At 40.3% G+C, this 16,320-nt stretch overlaps 2 protein-coding genes across 5 annotated transcripts; one reads left to right on the top strand and one right to left on the bottom strand.

Annotated features, from left to right (window-relative positions):
- Nucleotides 1-1,132: 1,132 nt before the first annotated feature.
- tepsin (TEPSIN adaptor related protein complex 4 accessory protein) lies at nucleotides 1,133-14,408 on the bottom strand. Of its 3 annotated transcripts, XM_042342514.1 has the most exons (13): nucleotides 14,293-14,408; nucleotides 12,728-12,800; nucleotides 12,292-12,383; nucleotides 11,031-11,124; nucleotides 8,783-8,850; nucleotides 8,514-8,598; nucleotides 7,632-7,703; nucleotides 6,727-6,930; nucleotides 5,910-6,078; nucleotides 5,379-5,492; nucleotides 4,713-4,791; nucleotides 3,636-3,770; nucleotides 1,133-2,654 (listed from the first exon to the last, which is right to left on the bottom strand). In XM_042342514.1, exons 1-13 carry the CDS (start codon nucleotides 14,329-14,331, stop codon nucleotides 1,896-1,898), a joined length of 1,983 nt encoding a protein of 660 aa, XP_042198448.1. In that variant the 5' UTR covers nucleotides 14,332-14,408; the 3' UTR covers nucleotides 1,133-1,895. The 3 variants fall into 3 exon arrangements, with proteins under 3 accessions (XP_042198448.1, XP_042198449.1, XP_042198450.1); XM_042342515.1 differs by lacking the exon at nucleotides 7,632-7,703; XM_042342516.1 differs by lacking the exon at nucleotides 3,636-3,770.
- Nucleotides 14,409-14,550: 142 nt separating this feature from the next.
- On the top strand, nucleotides 14,551-15,845 carry ndufaf8 (NADH:ubiquinone oxidoreductase complex assembly factor 8). Of its 2 annotated transcripts, none has more exons than XM_007888562.2 (3): nucleotides 14,551-14,752; nucleotides 14,861-14,971; nucleotides 15,236-15,845. In XM_007888562.2, exons 1-3 carry the CDS (start codon nucleotides 14,672-14,674, stop codon nucleotides 15,278-15,280), a joined length of 237 nt encoding a protein of 78 aa, XP_007886753.1. In that variant the 5' UTR covers nucleotides 14,551-14,671; the 3' UTR covers nucleotides 15,281-15,845. The 2 variants fall into 2 exon arrangements, with proteins under 2 accessions (XP_007886753.1, XP_042198408.1); XM_042342474.1 differs by having other exon boundaries at nucleotides 15,660-15,845.
- The last annotated feature ends 475 nt before the right edge of the window (nucleotides 15,846-16,320 follow it).

A 16,320-nucleotide genomic window follows, 5' to 3' on the forward strand; every position in this document is an offset into this window, starting at 1 on the left:
TTCTAGATATAATTGGTTTTCAAGCTATACCACTATTAAATAGTCACTGATTTGTATTCTCATTAATCCAAAGCAAGATAGCAGACAATGGGGGTCCAAAATGTATAAATTCTAATGGGATTCCTCAATAAGGAATCTTAAACCATGGGAATGTTGGATTCTTTCAGTAACTGGAAGACAACCAGTGAGAATTCTAGTGTATTGCAGGTCAATGGGATTCCCACATGGCCAATTTTATTTTCAACTCAGCCCACCAATTGCAATTTGGAAAGTGAAGCACATTTTGTCTATGTTTGCTTTAAACAGAAGAGATGTCAAGATAATTGCACTTAAATTTACAGACAATTCACTTTTGTAGTATATTCTGTGAAGCACTTTGAGACGCATTGAAGACATTGAAGACGCTATATCAAATGCAAGGATTATTATTATTAAATATTTGAATCTCCTGCTTGAATGGATTAATGGTGGAAAATTGACTAGTTATAACCTAAGGTAATACAACCACATCAACCAAAAATACATTTTATCTTATATCTTATGACATTTCTTGAAAAATATTTTCATACACCCAATAAAACCTGCAGAGGATCACTGAAGCAAGAGAAAATATTGAGGCAAAAACACTGCTTTAACAGCACAAATGTAACTGATTTACATATTGCTCACTTACGAAGCGAACTTCTGAACTGACTGAGAACATGTGATAATAGTATTACAAGTTTGCATGAAATTAAGATTGATAAATTGCTATGGCATAAAACATAAGTGACTGCTTCATAGCTACACTGGTAACAAGGGGGCATAAACCCTAGATTATGTGCGCAATTGGCTGTGACAATAATAATAATTTGGTCACTCAATCCACGACTCTTTGTGGGACGCTGCTGTGCGCAATTGGCTGTCACATTGCACCCACAAAATACAGTCAATTTACTTTACAGTATATTCTGTGGAGCGCTTTGAGACGTTTCGAAGACATGATAGGTGCTATATCAGATGCAAGGATTATTATTATTATCATCATCATCATCATCACTAGAAGCATAAAACAGGAGGTAACCAAAATAACTTACCTGGTAAGTAGTTTGGTGTAAAATGTAACAGAACAGGAACATAGAATCCTGTAACCTTTAGTGCAACAAAATGTTTTATTATAATTAGCAGCATTCGCAGTACAGCAAAAACGTTCTCAAGAGTCAACATGGTTAAACAGACACCTTTTAAATAGACAGTCTTCCTCTGACAGATTTCATTTTCACATTGACTTTTTATTTTTTTAAAAAACACCTGATCACAGTACAGTCGTTGATAAATGACAATGGTGCACCCCAAGCAAATAAATGAAATCTGTACCAGGTCTGACCATTTGTTGTTGTTTTCCTTTTATAGATTTTTGTGAATTACAGTATTCTTCCAAGATATGCTTTGGTTCTTAAGCAATGCGACACAGAATCCTTAGATAATTCATCAATTCAAGATTCTGCTCCAATTTAGCCGATAATTTAAAAAAAGGCAATATTGCACTTGAAGTGTAAATTGAACGATGGAAGGCACAACATGCAATTAAAAACGGTGCAAAGTGGTTGAACAGTCACCTTTAAACACAATCACGTTTAAAATCAGCGTTGTGGTTGAGTTTAAGGCACAAAATATACTCCTTTTATTCAACAGTCACTTGCCTAAAGCAATCAGTTTGATTCTCAGATTGGCTATTGATCATCGTGTTGTGCCACCCATACACAACCAGATTTTGAAAGCAACATTGGATAAACAGGAAAATCATAGAACTGTTTGCATTCGCCAACATAACTGGTAGATGAAGGTGTGATAACTAGATCTGCTGGTTTCGCTTTGGTTCATGGTTGATTTGACGCAAGAGCTCAGACATTATCTTAGGAGGATGCGTTGAGAAACGAGAACACAGAATGCTGGTTAAATTCAGAGCGAGTAGTCTGTTCCGTATTACTGTCTAAAAGCTTTACTGTACTATTGATTTCTGTTTGCTTTACTCTATGCTCTTGTGTTAGTGTGTACATTTCCCTGGATGAGAGTGGTCTTGCCAGTCCTTGGTTCAGGCACGGTTTTGACAATGAAGCAGGTATTCCCTGTTGCACAAGAACCATATCAGCAAATAAAGAGGCATTATTGTCCATTGGAACACCCCCAGAAGCGTGCTCACTGTAGCACTGTGGAGCATGTAGCCTGGCATCTCCAGTTACTCTATCCTGTTGCTCATCATGAAGACGTTCTTCAGTTGCCAGAAGCAGGAGCCTAGGGTTCAGAAGGTTGGTTTCTGAAAGCAGATCATTTTTCTCAATGTCCTCTGCACAGGATGAACAGTTAATTCCATTCTCTTTGTGTTCACATTCAATCTCCGACACTGAAAGAGGTAGAGTAATTGTTCTCTGGTCTTCCTGTGGAACTGACTTTTCTTGTGATGTACCAAGTAGACAACACGTTAATTCTTGGTTTTCCTCAAATACAGAAGTCGTCTTTGACACGGGAAGTTGTAATTGAACTGAACTGAAGTCCATTAAAGGAGTTTCAACATTATGTGACGTGCCATCACTGGAAATGGACACATCAACTTCTGAAGGTTCAACCCGAGTCATTGACTTCGTCCCACTCAAAGCTTGAAACTGCCTCAGAATCTGTGACACGAACAAGAGCATCGTTATTTGCGTAATTTTTTTCTCTCCCCTGCCCCCACTTAATTCTAATTTATAATTTATGTTCACAAGTTTAAAGACAGCCTTGAAATATAAGTCAAATCAGTATCCGATAGAAGTTGGGGAGATGTTAAGCTACACCCAAAATATTAGCTTATCTGCTTTCAGGTGGATATTGATTTGCTGTGGACTTTCCACCTTGTTTCGTTGATATTATTTTTACAATCTGCCATTTTTTTTAAATCTAAGAGAAGTGCTGAGAAATGTGTCATTTCAAATACTGGTTTCAACAGTACTTTTACAAATCTGTAATAGGATTGGAGACTAATCAGGATTTAAGTAATTAAAAATAGAAGGGGTAATTTAACCACATTTCTGAGGGATTAAGGAATATGGGGATAGGGCGGGTAAATGGAATTAGGTTAAGATCAGCCATGATCTTATTAAATGGCGGGGCAGGCTCGAGAGGCCTAATGGCCTACTCCTACATCTTATGATCTTATGGTCACATTATATTTCTTTGTTTACTGAATCTGATCAGCTCAGTTAAATTTGACTCGAGTGCAAGTTAATGTATTATTGACTCAATTGGGGAAAGAAGAAGAAATACTTGGGTGTGAGGTGGGGGAAGAGAATCATAAAAAGGCCAGTGCTTGATAAACAGTCGTGTTTCAGTTCCACTTATTGTATTTTATTCTCACCTAAATAATTACTGGAAACAAGCATGTTTTGCGATATGGTGAAATTGTGGTCTCACCTTCAACGTCATTCTTGCATGATTAAACCTATTTTAATTTGTCACCACTGAACAATCACATTGTGAATCATGTAAACAAAGTCTCCCAGGGAAGTCAACTTTTTTTAAAAATATATATAAAAGGATTGGGTGATAAAACAGGCAAAGCCTTGAACGAAAACATATTTGGTTATTCCATAACACAAGTTTTGCCCAGTGTGACGTACCTTTGTGGCTCTATTGGTCACAGGGCCTGAACCACTGTCACTTAACTGCTGTAAGCATTTTTGGGTAATAGCACAAATCTGGTCATGCGACAACAGGTCAGAGCACATCAGAGAGGAGAGAATGTTCATCGATCGCTAAAGAAAAGAATTAAGTATAAGTAGAGCTGGATAAAGCAAATGCCTCTGTCAACTCATGAGAACAAAAGCAGATGCATCATAGGCTGAATTATTAATGGCTGCATGTCTGTCTAAGCTCTTTTTACAACCATGAATAACCCTTAACTCCAGAATAATGCCAATTTAAAAAAACTGTGATAGTATTTTATGACAATATTTGGTGATCAACATCATTGTATTTAATTTATTCTATTGACTTACAATTCTTCTTAAAGTCTACAAAATTGTTTGAAATGGAATCTGGAATAGACTAGACCACACCAACTATGACTGAAATCAAATATGAAACAGTGGGACACCACTCTTACACCCGACAAAATGCTGAACGGATGGTGATTCGACTGCGATACTAAATTGAAGAATAATTGTGCTATTAGTTATTTTAAAAGGCTACACCGGCACTCTAATGCTTCTTAACTACAATCTCTATAGCGTTGAAATTATTCAATACTGAGTGCAATCCATCAGGGATCATACAGACAGTGTTAAATTACCTGTCTGACAAAAGCATCGACTGTTGATTGACAACTAAATTCCACAAGAGATTCACATAAGGGAATTACACAAGGATGATGTAAACCTCTCACTTTGTGAGCCCAGAGAACTATGGAAAATGGCAGGAGGGTTACTCTTATTCGATTAGAATAAATATCTTCTCACTACTTATATTTACTCATCTCTTGCAATTAGCTTGCAGATTGACGACGTATACTAATTGCCAGCAAAGATATTAATCAAATAAAGGGGGTTAAACAAGCTTTAATCTCATTGGAGTTCAAAAAAAAAATTCAATGAAGCCCAATTAGATCCATTTAAACGAAAATCAGGCTTCTCTCAAAAGTAAAGCCAACAGGGGTTTTCTTGACTAAACGTATAAATACAAATGCTGTCAGAAAGTACCATCTTGACAGTCTCAGAGGGATCCTTTAGTTTCTGATTGAGGAGCTCCACCACCACTTCACAGTTGAGTAATCCACATCTAATTACAGAAAAGAAATGTACAAAAGTTAGACAAATCCATTTCAATTAAAGGATTGGGTGAAATGCATTATGAGATATAGTACATAGGTAGTTTGGGACACATGTGCATTTGACCACCAGGAATGTGGAAGGCCAACTAAATGGACCTTGGTATTTTTTTCGTCTAGTATTTCTTATGTTAACGCAAACCTCAGTTTGGGTTAATAATAAAGAAAGAACACTTTGAGAACCAACATATCCCTAGTGACATCTTTCTCAGGGTGTGGGCGAGTGCACTACCGACCGAACAGATAAGACAGGTACCGTTCCCAGCAGCACAAACATACATGTTAAATTTGTCCTCAGAAGCTTTACACATTTGCAGTTGCTGTATCCAGAGCATTAGGTGGGCCAAATGCCCATTTCCCATGTTGTCAATTCTATGTAAATCTTTACAAGAGCCACTTTTTTAAAAAAAAAATCCAAAGTAAAATATCGAAATCAGTATTGACTCTTAATAAAAGTATCGATATTACAATTGTGTTTCAGAATATTAGAGTCTATAAGCCTTCCAATTTTATATAAAAATGCCATCACAATAGTTACTCTTTAACAAAGTGCTGCATTTCGTCTCTGGTGAGAAAGACTGTTGTCCCCTGGCTCAGACTGTTCACCAAGGTGATTTCCCTTGTGCAGTCACTGAGGTTTACTGCCTCCACCCTGCAGGAAACAAAACAACTCTGTCAGTTTCATGACACACTTTAAACCTTTAATGCATTAAAGTTGTATTGTTGTTTCTCCCAAAATACTTAACTGGGCTGTATAGATATCAAAGTATCTATTGTCTAATTCTAAATTTTTTATAACTTTAATATTAATGTGTAGATGTGTTAGCTGAGATGAAGAATGATCAGTGCACCAGTAAACAAATGGATATGGTTAAAAGTGTGGCCTCACTACAAACCAGGTTAAGAATCCGTTTCGCTCACAAAAATATACAGTCAATTCACTTTACAGCATATTCTGTGAAGTGCTTTGAGGCATCTCAAAGGCACGATAAGGCGCTATATTAAATGTAAGGATTATTATTATAATGAATTTGGTTTGTGTTTTGTTACACTTAAGTTGCATTTTTACCTTTCCATTAAGTCTCCACTCTCTCTGCTGCCTCCGGATTGACTGTCTGTACCCACTTTACTGTTGCTGCCATCCGAGATGTAGTTCGTCTGCGAGGAATCCTGGGAGCTGTGCCCACTGTCACCTTCTTCCCAACCTCCTCCTGGCAGCCCAGGTTGATGGTGCACAACTGGGAAAGAACAAAAAAAACACAACGGTACAAATCAAAAAAGCCCAGCGAGTCCATTTGCCCCAGACACAGATGAACCTTATATTACAGCACTTGTATTCTTTTCAGCTTTCCATTGGAGAGGTTGAAGATGCTTATGTACATGGCCTAAATGCATCTAATTTCTCTTCTTGAAAGCCCAGCAGGAGTCATTGTCCAAGTGTCCAAGTAGGGTGGGGTGAAGACAATGATTGAAATTGAAGCAATTACCGTTAAGTTTATAATGCTGCATTGCATAAAACAGAAGTAGAAAGGTGAAGAGAGCAGATGGAAAATCCGATATACAACACCCTTTGATTTACTCGACTCTCAAATTGAACAATTTATCAATTTATTTTTGGGTAGAAACAGTCTGGAAGACAAATGGTCTTGTTTCACCCACAAAACACATAGTCAATCCACTTTACAATATATTCCATGAAGCGCTTTGAGACATCTCAACAATAATAATGCAAGGATTATTATTATAGCTCTGAAAGGCCTGTGTGTTCGAACAAGCCTTTTAGAGCTATAATAAATGCACAAGCACCAGGAAATAGAATTAAGAGCAGTCTCATAGACTGAGTGCGAATTGGAGGATGAACAAGATCACTGTGTAACTAGATTTACCTTTCACAACGCGTACAGCAACAGGACTCTTAAGGACAGGTTTCACTTCTGCCCCTTCTGAGGAAGCTGGCAATACTGGCTGGTAGCCTTCCCCATGGTAACCGTTCCTCTGGTTTATGGGATGTTCGTGAAGTGGAAGCACAGCGTTGGCCACGGCTTCTGCAGCTCTCTGTATCTTACTGATGATGGCTTCGCCGGCCGAGACTGTTGAGAATTGAGACAGAAATTTTCATTGTAGAAAACGCTGATACAACAGCCAGACCAGAGTAAAATCTTCATGTGCAATGCAGGTGGCAGCAGCAGGCTGACACAAGAACAGCACATTTAATTACATGTAGGCAAATGTTAGACTGTACAAGCACAATTTTCCCTAATCCCAGTTCATTACAGTCTGGAATTGTACAGCGCTGCATAAGTTCCACGTTCAGATCTTGGAAAAATTATATTTATGTAGTTATGTGTGCTGTGTGCCCAATTAGTGTATGGAACATAGTTAATCTGTGTACTGTATATCCATGGAACGTATGTTTTAAGTCCACATGATAAGTTGAAATAGCTTAAACTCATGCGGCTTGACCTCATATCTGTCAACAGATATCTTTGGGGTACAAGTGGATCTGCAACTAGAATATCTACATGTACAAAACTTCAGTACGAGCACCAGGAAATAGTATTAAGAGCATCTTCATAGACTGAAATACCCAGATACCAGGTTAGGACCTGTAAACTCTAGAAATGGCCCAATAAATAAATGCAGAAGCTAAGCCCAAATTCCGCCAAATGTTTCTTGGCCCAGCCTCAACACACACCACAAACACACACTCTTCAATACATGGGTCGCCAAATGCATTTACAGACAATAGAATAAAATGCTGTGAAGTATATATCTATGTCTCCTCACTTACCTGAAGCAAATTTCCCTGCTGTGTACCCAAAACCTTGCATTGTGGAGCCAGAAAGAGGCCTCGAACCCATGCCTATACGGAACAAATACTACAAATGATTTTCCAAATTAAGTCCAAAATTCCTTTAATTGTTCAGGTGTAAATGCTGTCGGATTTGATTTCAAGCTGCATTGCAGTTATGGGTAAACAGAGCAAATCTGAAAGGGAACACCCTAGTTAAATATTTGCTTCATCCAACTGATTCAATGAACTATACAGCAGACAATTAGATATTTAATTGATACCAAAGAATATATTCCCCTTAAATAAACGGAGATCAGACATTTACTTGCACACATTTTTTGATGACTAACATACTCACTAGAGGCAAATAAAATGTCATCAATAAAATGCAGAAAACACAGCAGCCAATTGTGCACAGTCATCTTCCACAAGCAGCCAAGGAGTACATGATCCAATTATTTATTTTTTACATCATTTACACAATTATTTTAAGACAAAATGGTCTTACAGGTAACCTGGGTCTTCGTAGCATTTAAAATTTAGTTCAAATTAGAAGAAATCAACTCCCGAAAACCCCCCAGGAGATCTCGATTTCAAAAGTTGAGTCAAACCTGTCTCTCTTATACAAATGTGCATCTAGGAGATTGATTTCTCATTCACCCCTTTATACAAATACACATTTACATCCCACGAGAGTTCTTCCAGCCAGATGGCTAAGACAGTCCAGACTATGAACATCTTGACTGGTAGCATTCCTGTACCACAAATCAGCTGACTAGAGATACAGGCAAACCATTATTTCAATGTGAAGATCTGAGGGATGAGTTACAAAATGGTTTGATTTCAGAACCCAGAAAACTTCTTTACAACATGACATACCTGGCTGCAGATGAGACCTGGAAGGGGGAGATGAGGAAGAGGAACGATATGGCACAGCATCAGTGAATAATGCACCTGTTACGTCCTGTGAAGAGAGAACGAGGGAGGGATTGATCATGATTTTGTGGGCTTCTGTTAGCTTTTTGCAACTCTCAAAATATGCAACACTGACCCTCATCCACAGAATTACAAAGTGCTTGAAATAACAGTCAGAATAAATCAGCACGCAGCTCTTGGCTCAGTTGAAAATGATCACCTTTAAATTTTACCTCTGCAGTTCTTCGTACTTTCTGGTATAAAGCATTTCCATGAAGCAAATCTGGAGGCCCACTGAAAACTAACAGAAAGAGAGTTGAATTTCTCATCCTTTAGGCAAAGAGAGTTATCACCCTTTATTGCACATTCACTTTGATTGCTTGTTCTATTTCTGCCACAATTCAAAACATAAAACAACAACAACAAAATTATATTTGTAAAGCGCCTTTCACGTTGGGAGGACATTCCAAGGCGCTGAACAGTCAGGGACCAGGACCCGATAAAATTAAGACTGAATTTGTTTTTCAATGGCTATTTTAGGTTTTCTGAAAATACTTAACACAATAAACAACCACACAAGGAAAATGGTAATACAGCGTAGTTGTGTAAGGATGAGACCAACCAAAACACTCAAATTATCATTGCAAAAGCCCATTTATCAAGATATACTGAAGACAAAGTGGCTTCACACAAGCTCGTCACTTAGTCTGATGTTCCATCAGCGCTGGAGATGGTTCTGTTACATCACAAACAGGCAGCCAGAGAGATTGTGATGATAGCACAGAGAACCGGTTGTTCAAGAGTTTGTATCAGTAAAACTGTGCAAGTGAGACAGACATGTCTCGGTGTAATCTGCTTTTTGTAACCAACTGAACAAATCTGTAAACATTTAGAAGAGGTTCATTCTATTTCTATTTTCCAAACCCTCGGATGGACGAGAAATCAATTGCTCTCTGTGAACAGCGATCTAGTTTTGGTGTCATTTTTGTAACTGATTTTATGAGGCCATTAGTTATAGCTAAATGCTGATCATGTTTCCGGGGGGGGGGGGTGGGGGGTTATTCTAAAAAAACTAAATGCGATGCAACTGGGAACTGAGGAAAAATTGTTTTTCCAGCACATTTGGCGTGCTGTTTAAACTGACAAGTGGATGAGGCACTCTGTTCAACAGTCCCAAGTGCTAACCAACCTCTCAAAGCTTTGCATCTATTTAGGTTACAAACCATCTCCAACATTACCTAATTATAGTATTTATTTGTCAGGCCTGTCGTTGTATGTATTTTTAAAAATAGGTATTTTCCCGCCCATCAACCTTGAAATAACTTTTGTGCTAAAGAGTGGCAAAATGTATAATGAGCAACTACGAAATGACATTTTCTTTTGCCGTTGAGTCCTTTCGGTGTGGATAGATGGCAGATAACTATGCGCAAGGACCTTGCTTCTTATTGCTTAATGTAATAATGAAATTGAAAGTGTGATGTTCAGTGCCAGAGCACTAATGTGCTGAGTCACCCAGTAGAAGAGGCTTCTGGAGTTACATATAGAGGGTGACCAAATAGTCACGACAATAATAATCCTTGCATTTGATAGAGCGCCTTATCATGTTGAGACGTCTCAAAGCGCTAGACAGACTAAACTGTAAAGTGAATTAACTGTATATTTTGTGGGCGAAACACAGCAGCCAATTGCATTACATTACAATAACTAATACGTATTAAAGAAATGCCGATATATATATATTTTAGATAAGAGTAGATATCAAGTCTTTTTTATCACCCTGTAATTTCAAAAGTCATCAATAAAAAAGACACACATCCAAGACTTTTCACAATTTTGTCGAGAATTGGCAAGCCATCCCAGATATATCATGACATAGAAGAGTCAACAGAACTGGAACAAACAGCTCATACCATACTGGGTGTAACCACCACACTGTGTATTACACGACTGTTGTAAAAAGCTTCACAATGTAATTGAGAGGGTTCAGCAACTGACAGGTTCCAGATCCAACTCCTGTAAGTGGCAGTCCCAGGATTGTCAATTAAATCTGGGCTGATTAGGTGAAACACCAAAGGTTCAGTAAAACATTTCAACTCGGGAAATGAATAACGTAACACTGCCATTATAAGTGCACTTCCTGTTGCAATCACATAGATTATTCTATAAAGCACTTTATTACCTCGGGTATTGTTCTTTTTAGAATGAAGGTAAGTGGTGTCATTGCAGAAACACATAGCCTTTTCAGTAATCTAGACAGTTAGCCGACTTTAAATGGTCTTTCGAGACAAATGATTGTGAGCAAAAATGGCTCCTGTAGACATTTTTCTTTATTCGGTTTTTGAGCAGAGGGAGATTAGGTGGCAAATAAAGTATTGTTGGAAGTTATTTTCATGGATTTCACTTTGGGAAGTTCCAATAGAAAGTTTTTTCTAAACTGACAATGGATTTTACATTTTTACCTTTTCCTTTCTTAATTCCTACCTGTCACTTCCTGAATGAGGGTAACATTCCTACGAAGTTCCAGAGTAAACTGAGGTGATCCATGACTACACATGTGCCGCAAAATCTTAAGCACCTGTCAGTGAACACAAAGATAGGTATTCAATATTACTGCACAGTCTGTGAACAGGTCAATGTAATTCCTAATACAACAGTATATTTGTTCCTTTTCATTTTCCCCTTCATGTAACTGAAGTTGAAGAATAAACCTGAATACATTGATATTTCATATAGTTGTGGGCAAATTATTCCAGATGGATTATTCGTTGACAGATGGAGCACTATTTTCATTACTGTTGATGGACCTCATTGGGGGGAAAAAAAAACTTGCATTTCACAGGACTGTCTAGGGATTGCAAGAAAGAAAGGATTTTAAATTGTTCAGTTTACCTGCTGCTGCTCCAGTACATCTGTCAGATGGCCAAGATTTTAATGAGTATGTTAGGAACTGAAAGTCATTCTCAGTCAACCTTTTATTGGCTTTCTCTTTCTCACAGAAACAGTGCAATGTTTGTACATGTTTTCTTTCTAAGAGATGTATTTGCAAAGGCAACTGCATATTATACAAATCTGGGAACTGCTGTATTGTCAGTTACTGTGTGAGGAGGAAAGAAATTTCTATTTCAAGCATTTCTTGAATGTTTTAAGTTGTTATCCTCAATGCAGTAATTGCAATGAACAGAAAGAACTTTTAATAACTCATTTCAAATCTGGCCAAATACTATAGCTGAAACAAATGGCAGTAATTATTAATATTTTGCATCCGAATAGTTAAGGTCTGCTATAGTAAGTTGATATATGCCCTTCAGACCACATTTAAAATCAAATCCACTATTGTTATTCCCCCTCCCCCACCCAATCTAACACACCTTGTGAACTATTTTCTCCACCTCGTTAGACTGGTTGATTTGCCCTTGGACTTGGTTTCCCTACTGTTTTGGGACAAACTCCTGACGTGAAAGGAGCTATACAAATGTAATTTGTTGTTGGTTGTGTACAGAAGCTCCTTGTGTGGCTTGGCTGAAGTCAGTAACTCAGTATGAAGGCACTCTCTTGGAGAATGTATTTCTTGTCATTCCATCCCACAAAAAGGCCATTGTGCTATGCCATCATGCCACCAAGAGGTAACCATATTTAGAAATCATATGTTTTGGATGTCAGCTTCTTCCAAGTCTGAGAATCTGTGATCATGGTGGATCACGAATGGGACCTGAAAATGTAAAGTTAAAGCAGTGCCACCTACCTTTAGTTTGACATGACAGGAGTTATTTTGCAGTCGCTCAAGCAGGTACTCCAGAAGGCACTGACAGCTTCCCACAGACTCGTGGGAAATTTCTGCATTTCCACTTAGTTATGGAATTAACACCACAAGCACCTGCACCATCAAAAAATATTTTTTTATACTGGTGAAACAAGAAACTAATATCCCCTACCGATCCTTACACTATATTGATCTTATTGGGTACACAAGGTGATAACTGAGCTTTTATATACTAGAGTAGTTTGGTCTTTTGATGAGTTTTTTTAAAAAAAGCTTTATTTATACCAGCTTTTTTAAAAAAAAAATACATGCTATTTTATTGTAATCTAACCTAAGGGGCTAATCCCAAACACAGCAGATAATCATCTCTCACTACTGTGTTTATAGAAGAAAACCTGAATGTAACAGATAAGGATACTGGCAACCTCCTCAAACAAGTATCCAGGACATGGTACTTCATCATCTGATGTTGCTTTCATCAACATAGGGAGCTGAAAGGAAACAAAGTAAGAATGTAGGGTGAAAGTAACTTTGAACAATTAATATTTTACTGTGCACACCACTACATCAGAGTACACATGATGAAGAGTAGGGTGCAAAAGCAGAAAAAGCTAACAACACACAAGTGGCAAAGCCGAGTAAAAAGAACTTACAGAAACACAGCTTCAAAATTAAAGCTGTATTTAAGGATTTGTCAGAAAGAAATCTAATTTAAATCTGGATGACCTAAAACGCTACATAATGTTTGTGGGGCATAAGCTGTGTTCACCCATAAAACACGCAGTCACTACACTTCACAGTATATCCCATTTTGGGAAATCCTCCCAACGGGAAAGATCCTGGACTAAATATAAGGATTAGTAAACACTAACACCAAGATGCCTTACTATAAAATGCAAATGCTATGTTCACTAAACGCTGGCCTGCTCGATTAATTTTTGCTTGGTCACTGGAGTCCTGTAGCTCAGTGGTTAGAGCACTCGCTTTGCAAGTAAGAGACCTGAGTTCAATTCCAGGCAGAGGGCCAAACCTTGGGCAAGTTTCCTTACTCCACACACAGCCTAATAATAAACCCTCCAAAACCAATAATAAATTGGTCATTTTCAATCCACGACTGTCTGTGGGACAGACGCTACCGTACGCAATTGGCTGCCACGTTCGCCCACAAGTATACGGTCAATTCACTTTACAGTCCATTCTGTGAAGCGCTTTGGGAACGTCGAGAAGACGTGAAAAGCGCTATATCAAATGCAAGGATTATTATTATTATTATTATTAAAGAAACCGGGCTCCGTGCAGTGCGTCGCTCCTGCAAGTCTGAAAACCCCTGGTCTGCTATCGTTTCGCCACCTGTGTGGAAAGACCTGATTCGGAACCTTTCTAACCAAAAGCATTCAGCAGAGTTACCGCACGGGGAGGGGGGAGGGGGGGGAAGCACTTCCTTTAAAAAATTTTAATAAATAAAAAAAATTTTGGTTTTGTTTCTCAACAGCACAATGTGGAGCAGGAGTCGGGGGGCGATACAGAGTGTACGGAGCGACCGGACAACTGGAGCCCGGACGGCAACGGCACCGGCAGTTTCAGATTCGGTTTGGCCCCCTCTGCCCACCCACCCCACCCCCGCACAAAACACACAGTCACTACACTCCGCAGTCTAGTCCCGAGAGGCGCGCGTTGAGAACCGTCTCGAAGTCGTGCCAAAGGCGCTGCGTCAAATGATTATTATTATCCAAAGGACGGCATCGCTGACAATGCTCTGCCCCCCATTGCCATTGTTGTTATTATGTACCGCACCCCCAGGCCCGACCCCCCAGGCCCGACCCCCCCCAGGCCCCACCCCCCAGGCTCGACCCCCCCCAGGCCCGACCCCCCCAGGCCTCCGCCCGCCCGCCAGGCCTCTCCCCGCCACTACTGCCGACCCCCGCCGCACACAGCGAAGGCCGCGACCCCCCCGGAGGGGGCCCTGAAGCCCCCGCCACTCACTCTCTGCACGAAGCCCAGCCTGTCCCCCAGAGTTGCCATGACGCGGCCTCCAGTCACCACAGCGAGGAGGAGAAGCCGCCGCCACCGCCGCCGCTCACGCACGCGCACACCACCCCACCGGCCTCTGACTGACAGCGCCTCGGACCAATCAGAGCGCGGGGCCGTACGCGCCTCCTCCAATCAGCGCGCCAGCCAGCGAAGGGAAGTGAAGGGAGGAGAGGGCGGGACTTCGACTCGCCGGAAGTCGTCGGCGCCGCGTGACGAGCGGGAACGAGCGAACATGGCGGCGCCCAGAGCAGGAGGATCCGCTCAGGACACAGAGAGCTTTTAAATCGCCGCCGCCCTCTCCCCACACCCCCCCACCCACACATACACAGCAATGTCCGGGAAGGAGTTGTGGGCGCGAACAAGGGACAGGATGAAGAGCTTCCCGCGGTGTGTGGCGGCCTGTGCTGAGGATGTGGGTTTGTTGTCCTCAGGGTAATTCATGTCTCCCCTCTGCTGTCATGTACAGGGTTGACTGACTGACTGACTGACTGATTTCCATCTCCTCTTGCTGATCTCGCAGGCAGCACTGTACGGGAGATGTGTGGCCGCCGCCGCCTCAAGAGGCCAGGAGCTCAAAAAGGACGCGTGTGCGGCAGAGTTCCAGGCCCTGAAGAACTGCTTCACACAAGCTGTAAGTTTTCGCCGTCTCGACCGGGGGTTGGAAGGGTAAAGGTTTTAAAGGAGATCGGGAAGAGGGAGAGAGCGATCATTCGGCGTTATTGACCAAAAAGGGCAAAATACCGCAGATGCTGCTGGAAATCTGGAACGAAAGCAGAAGTGGCCGGGAACACTCAGCGGGTCAGGCGGCATCTATGGAGAAAGGAAAGTGAGTCAGCGTTTCAGCCGCACGACCCTTCTTCAGAACTGCCGTCAACTCACTTTCCTTTCTCCACAGATGCCGCCTGACCTGCCGAGTGTTCCCCGCGACTTATGTTTTTGATTCGATGTATTGAGTCAGGTCTGCCACCAACCAACCAACCATCCCATTGTCTTGTACCGCAACATTTTATAATCTGCGATGACAGGAAATAGGATAACGCCATTCGGACCATTAGCATTATTCTCAAATACTTCGTCAGCTTGAAAATCAGTGCTATGTTTTCCACAGGTAAATCAGAATTTAGTTCCGGTTTAATGTAACAAAAAATTATTGCAATTGTTGCAGTAAATAGCCGTTGCTATATCTTTTCCCGTGAGCTTGTTGTGACTCTATGGTATCATTTCAAAATCAGTTTGTGTTTCAAAATGAATTGCAAACATTGTAATTACTAGCACTGGGCTTTTGTCGGTTTTAAATCTGATCATTTTTCTCCTCACAGGCCAAGAGAGCACAGTAGAAAGTTCATTCATTTCTTAAATGAAATTTTGCAAAATGTGTGCTGTGCAAGAAACTCTCCAAACATCTTATTATTCCATTGAATTAGGACAGATTCAATGTACAGTGATTGATTTTAAATGGTGTACATAGCTTTTTAATGGCTTGCAATAAACTTTACCAAACTGTCTTTAATGTGGATTTGCTTTTCATGCTGAGACAATTGTTAAATTTCTACTCTCTACGGTCACACTCTCTACACAATTAAACATTTTCTGAACATTCCAGAGGTCTATATTTTGAGTTAAGAGTCATAGTTTAATCTTTAGAGTGGAGTCCCGTAGCTCAGTGGTTGGAGTCTTGCTTCGCATGCAAGAGGACTTGGGTTCGGTTCCTGGGTAGGGCGAAACATTGGCCAAGTTTACTTACTCCACACATCTCTGTCCACATAGCAATAAGTAGGAACCCGGTTGTTGGTCAATTGGAGGATCTGACGAAGGGTCGTGGACCTGAAACGTTGACTCACTTTCCTTTCTCCGTAGATGCTGCTTGAACTGCTGAGTATTCCCAGTGACTTCTGTTTTTGTTACAATTTATAGTATATTTTGTAAAGCACTTTGAGACATCTCAAAGACATAAGATGCTATATCAGATGCAAGGATTAT

The sequence above is a fragment of the Callorhinchus milii genome, unplaced genomic scaffold, assembly GCF_018977255.1.
Source record: "Callorhinchus milii isolate IMCB2004 unplaced genomic scaffold, IMCB_Cmil_1.0 Scaffold20, whole genome shotgun sequence".
Lineage (NCBI taxonomy): Eukaryota > Metazoa > Chordata > Chondrichthyes > Chimaeriformes > Callorhinchidae > Callorhinchus > Callorhinchus milii.

What these genes read in the sequence shown, in the direction of transcription:
- tepsin (XM_042342514.1), bottom strand. Translation starts at nt 14,331, where the DNA reads ATGGCAACTCTGGGGGACAGGCTGGGCTTCGTGCAGAGA. An exon ending in CCTCTGAGACTGTCAAGATG is followed by an intron (nt 3,771 to 4,712) that starts GTACTTTCTGAC and finishes TCTTTTCTTTAG; the next exon opens with CGATCGATGAACATTCTCTC. An exon ending in TGACCAATAGAGCCACAAAG is followed by an intron (nt 2,655 to 3,635) that starts GTACGTCACACT and finishes TTCGTGTCACAG; the next exon opens with ATTCTGAGGCAGTTTCAAGC.
- ndufaf8 (XM_007888562.2), top strand. Translation starts at nt 14,672, where the DNA reads ATGTCCGGGAAGGAGTTGTGGGCGCGAACAAGGGACAGGATGAAGAGC. An exon ending in TGGCGGCCTGTGCTGAGGAT is followed by an intron (nt 14,753 to 14,860) that starts GTGGGTTTGTTG and finishes CTGATCTCGCAG; the next exon opens with GCAGCACTGTACGGGAGATG. An exon ending in AGAACTGCTTCACACAAGCT is followed by an intron (nt 14,972 to 15,235) that starts GTAAGTTTTCGC and finishes CTTTCTCCACAG; the next exon opens with ATGCCGCCTGACCTGCCGAG.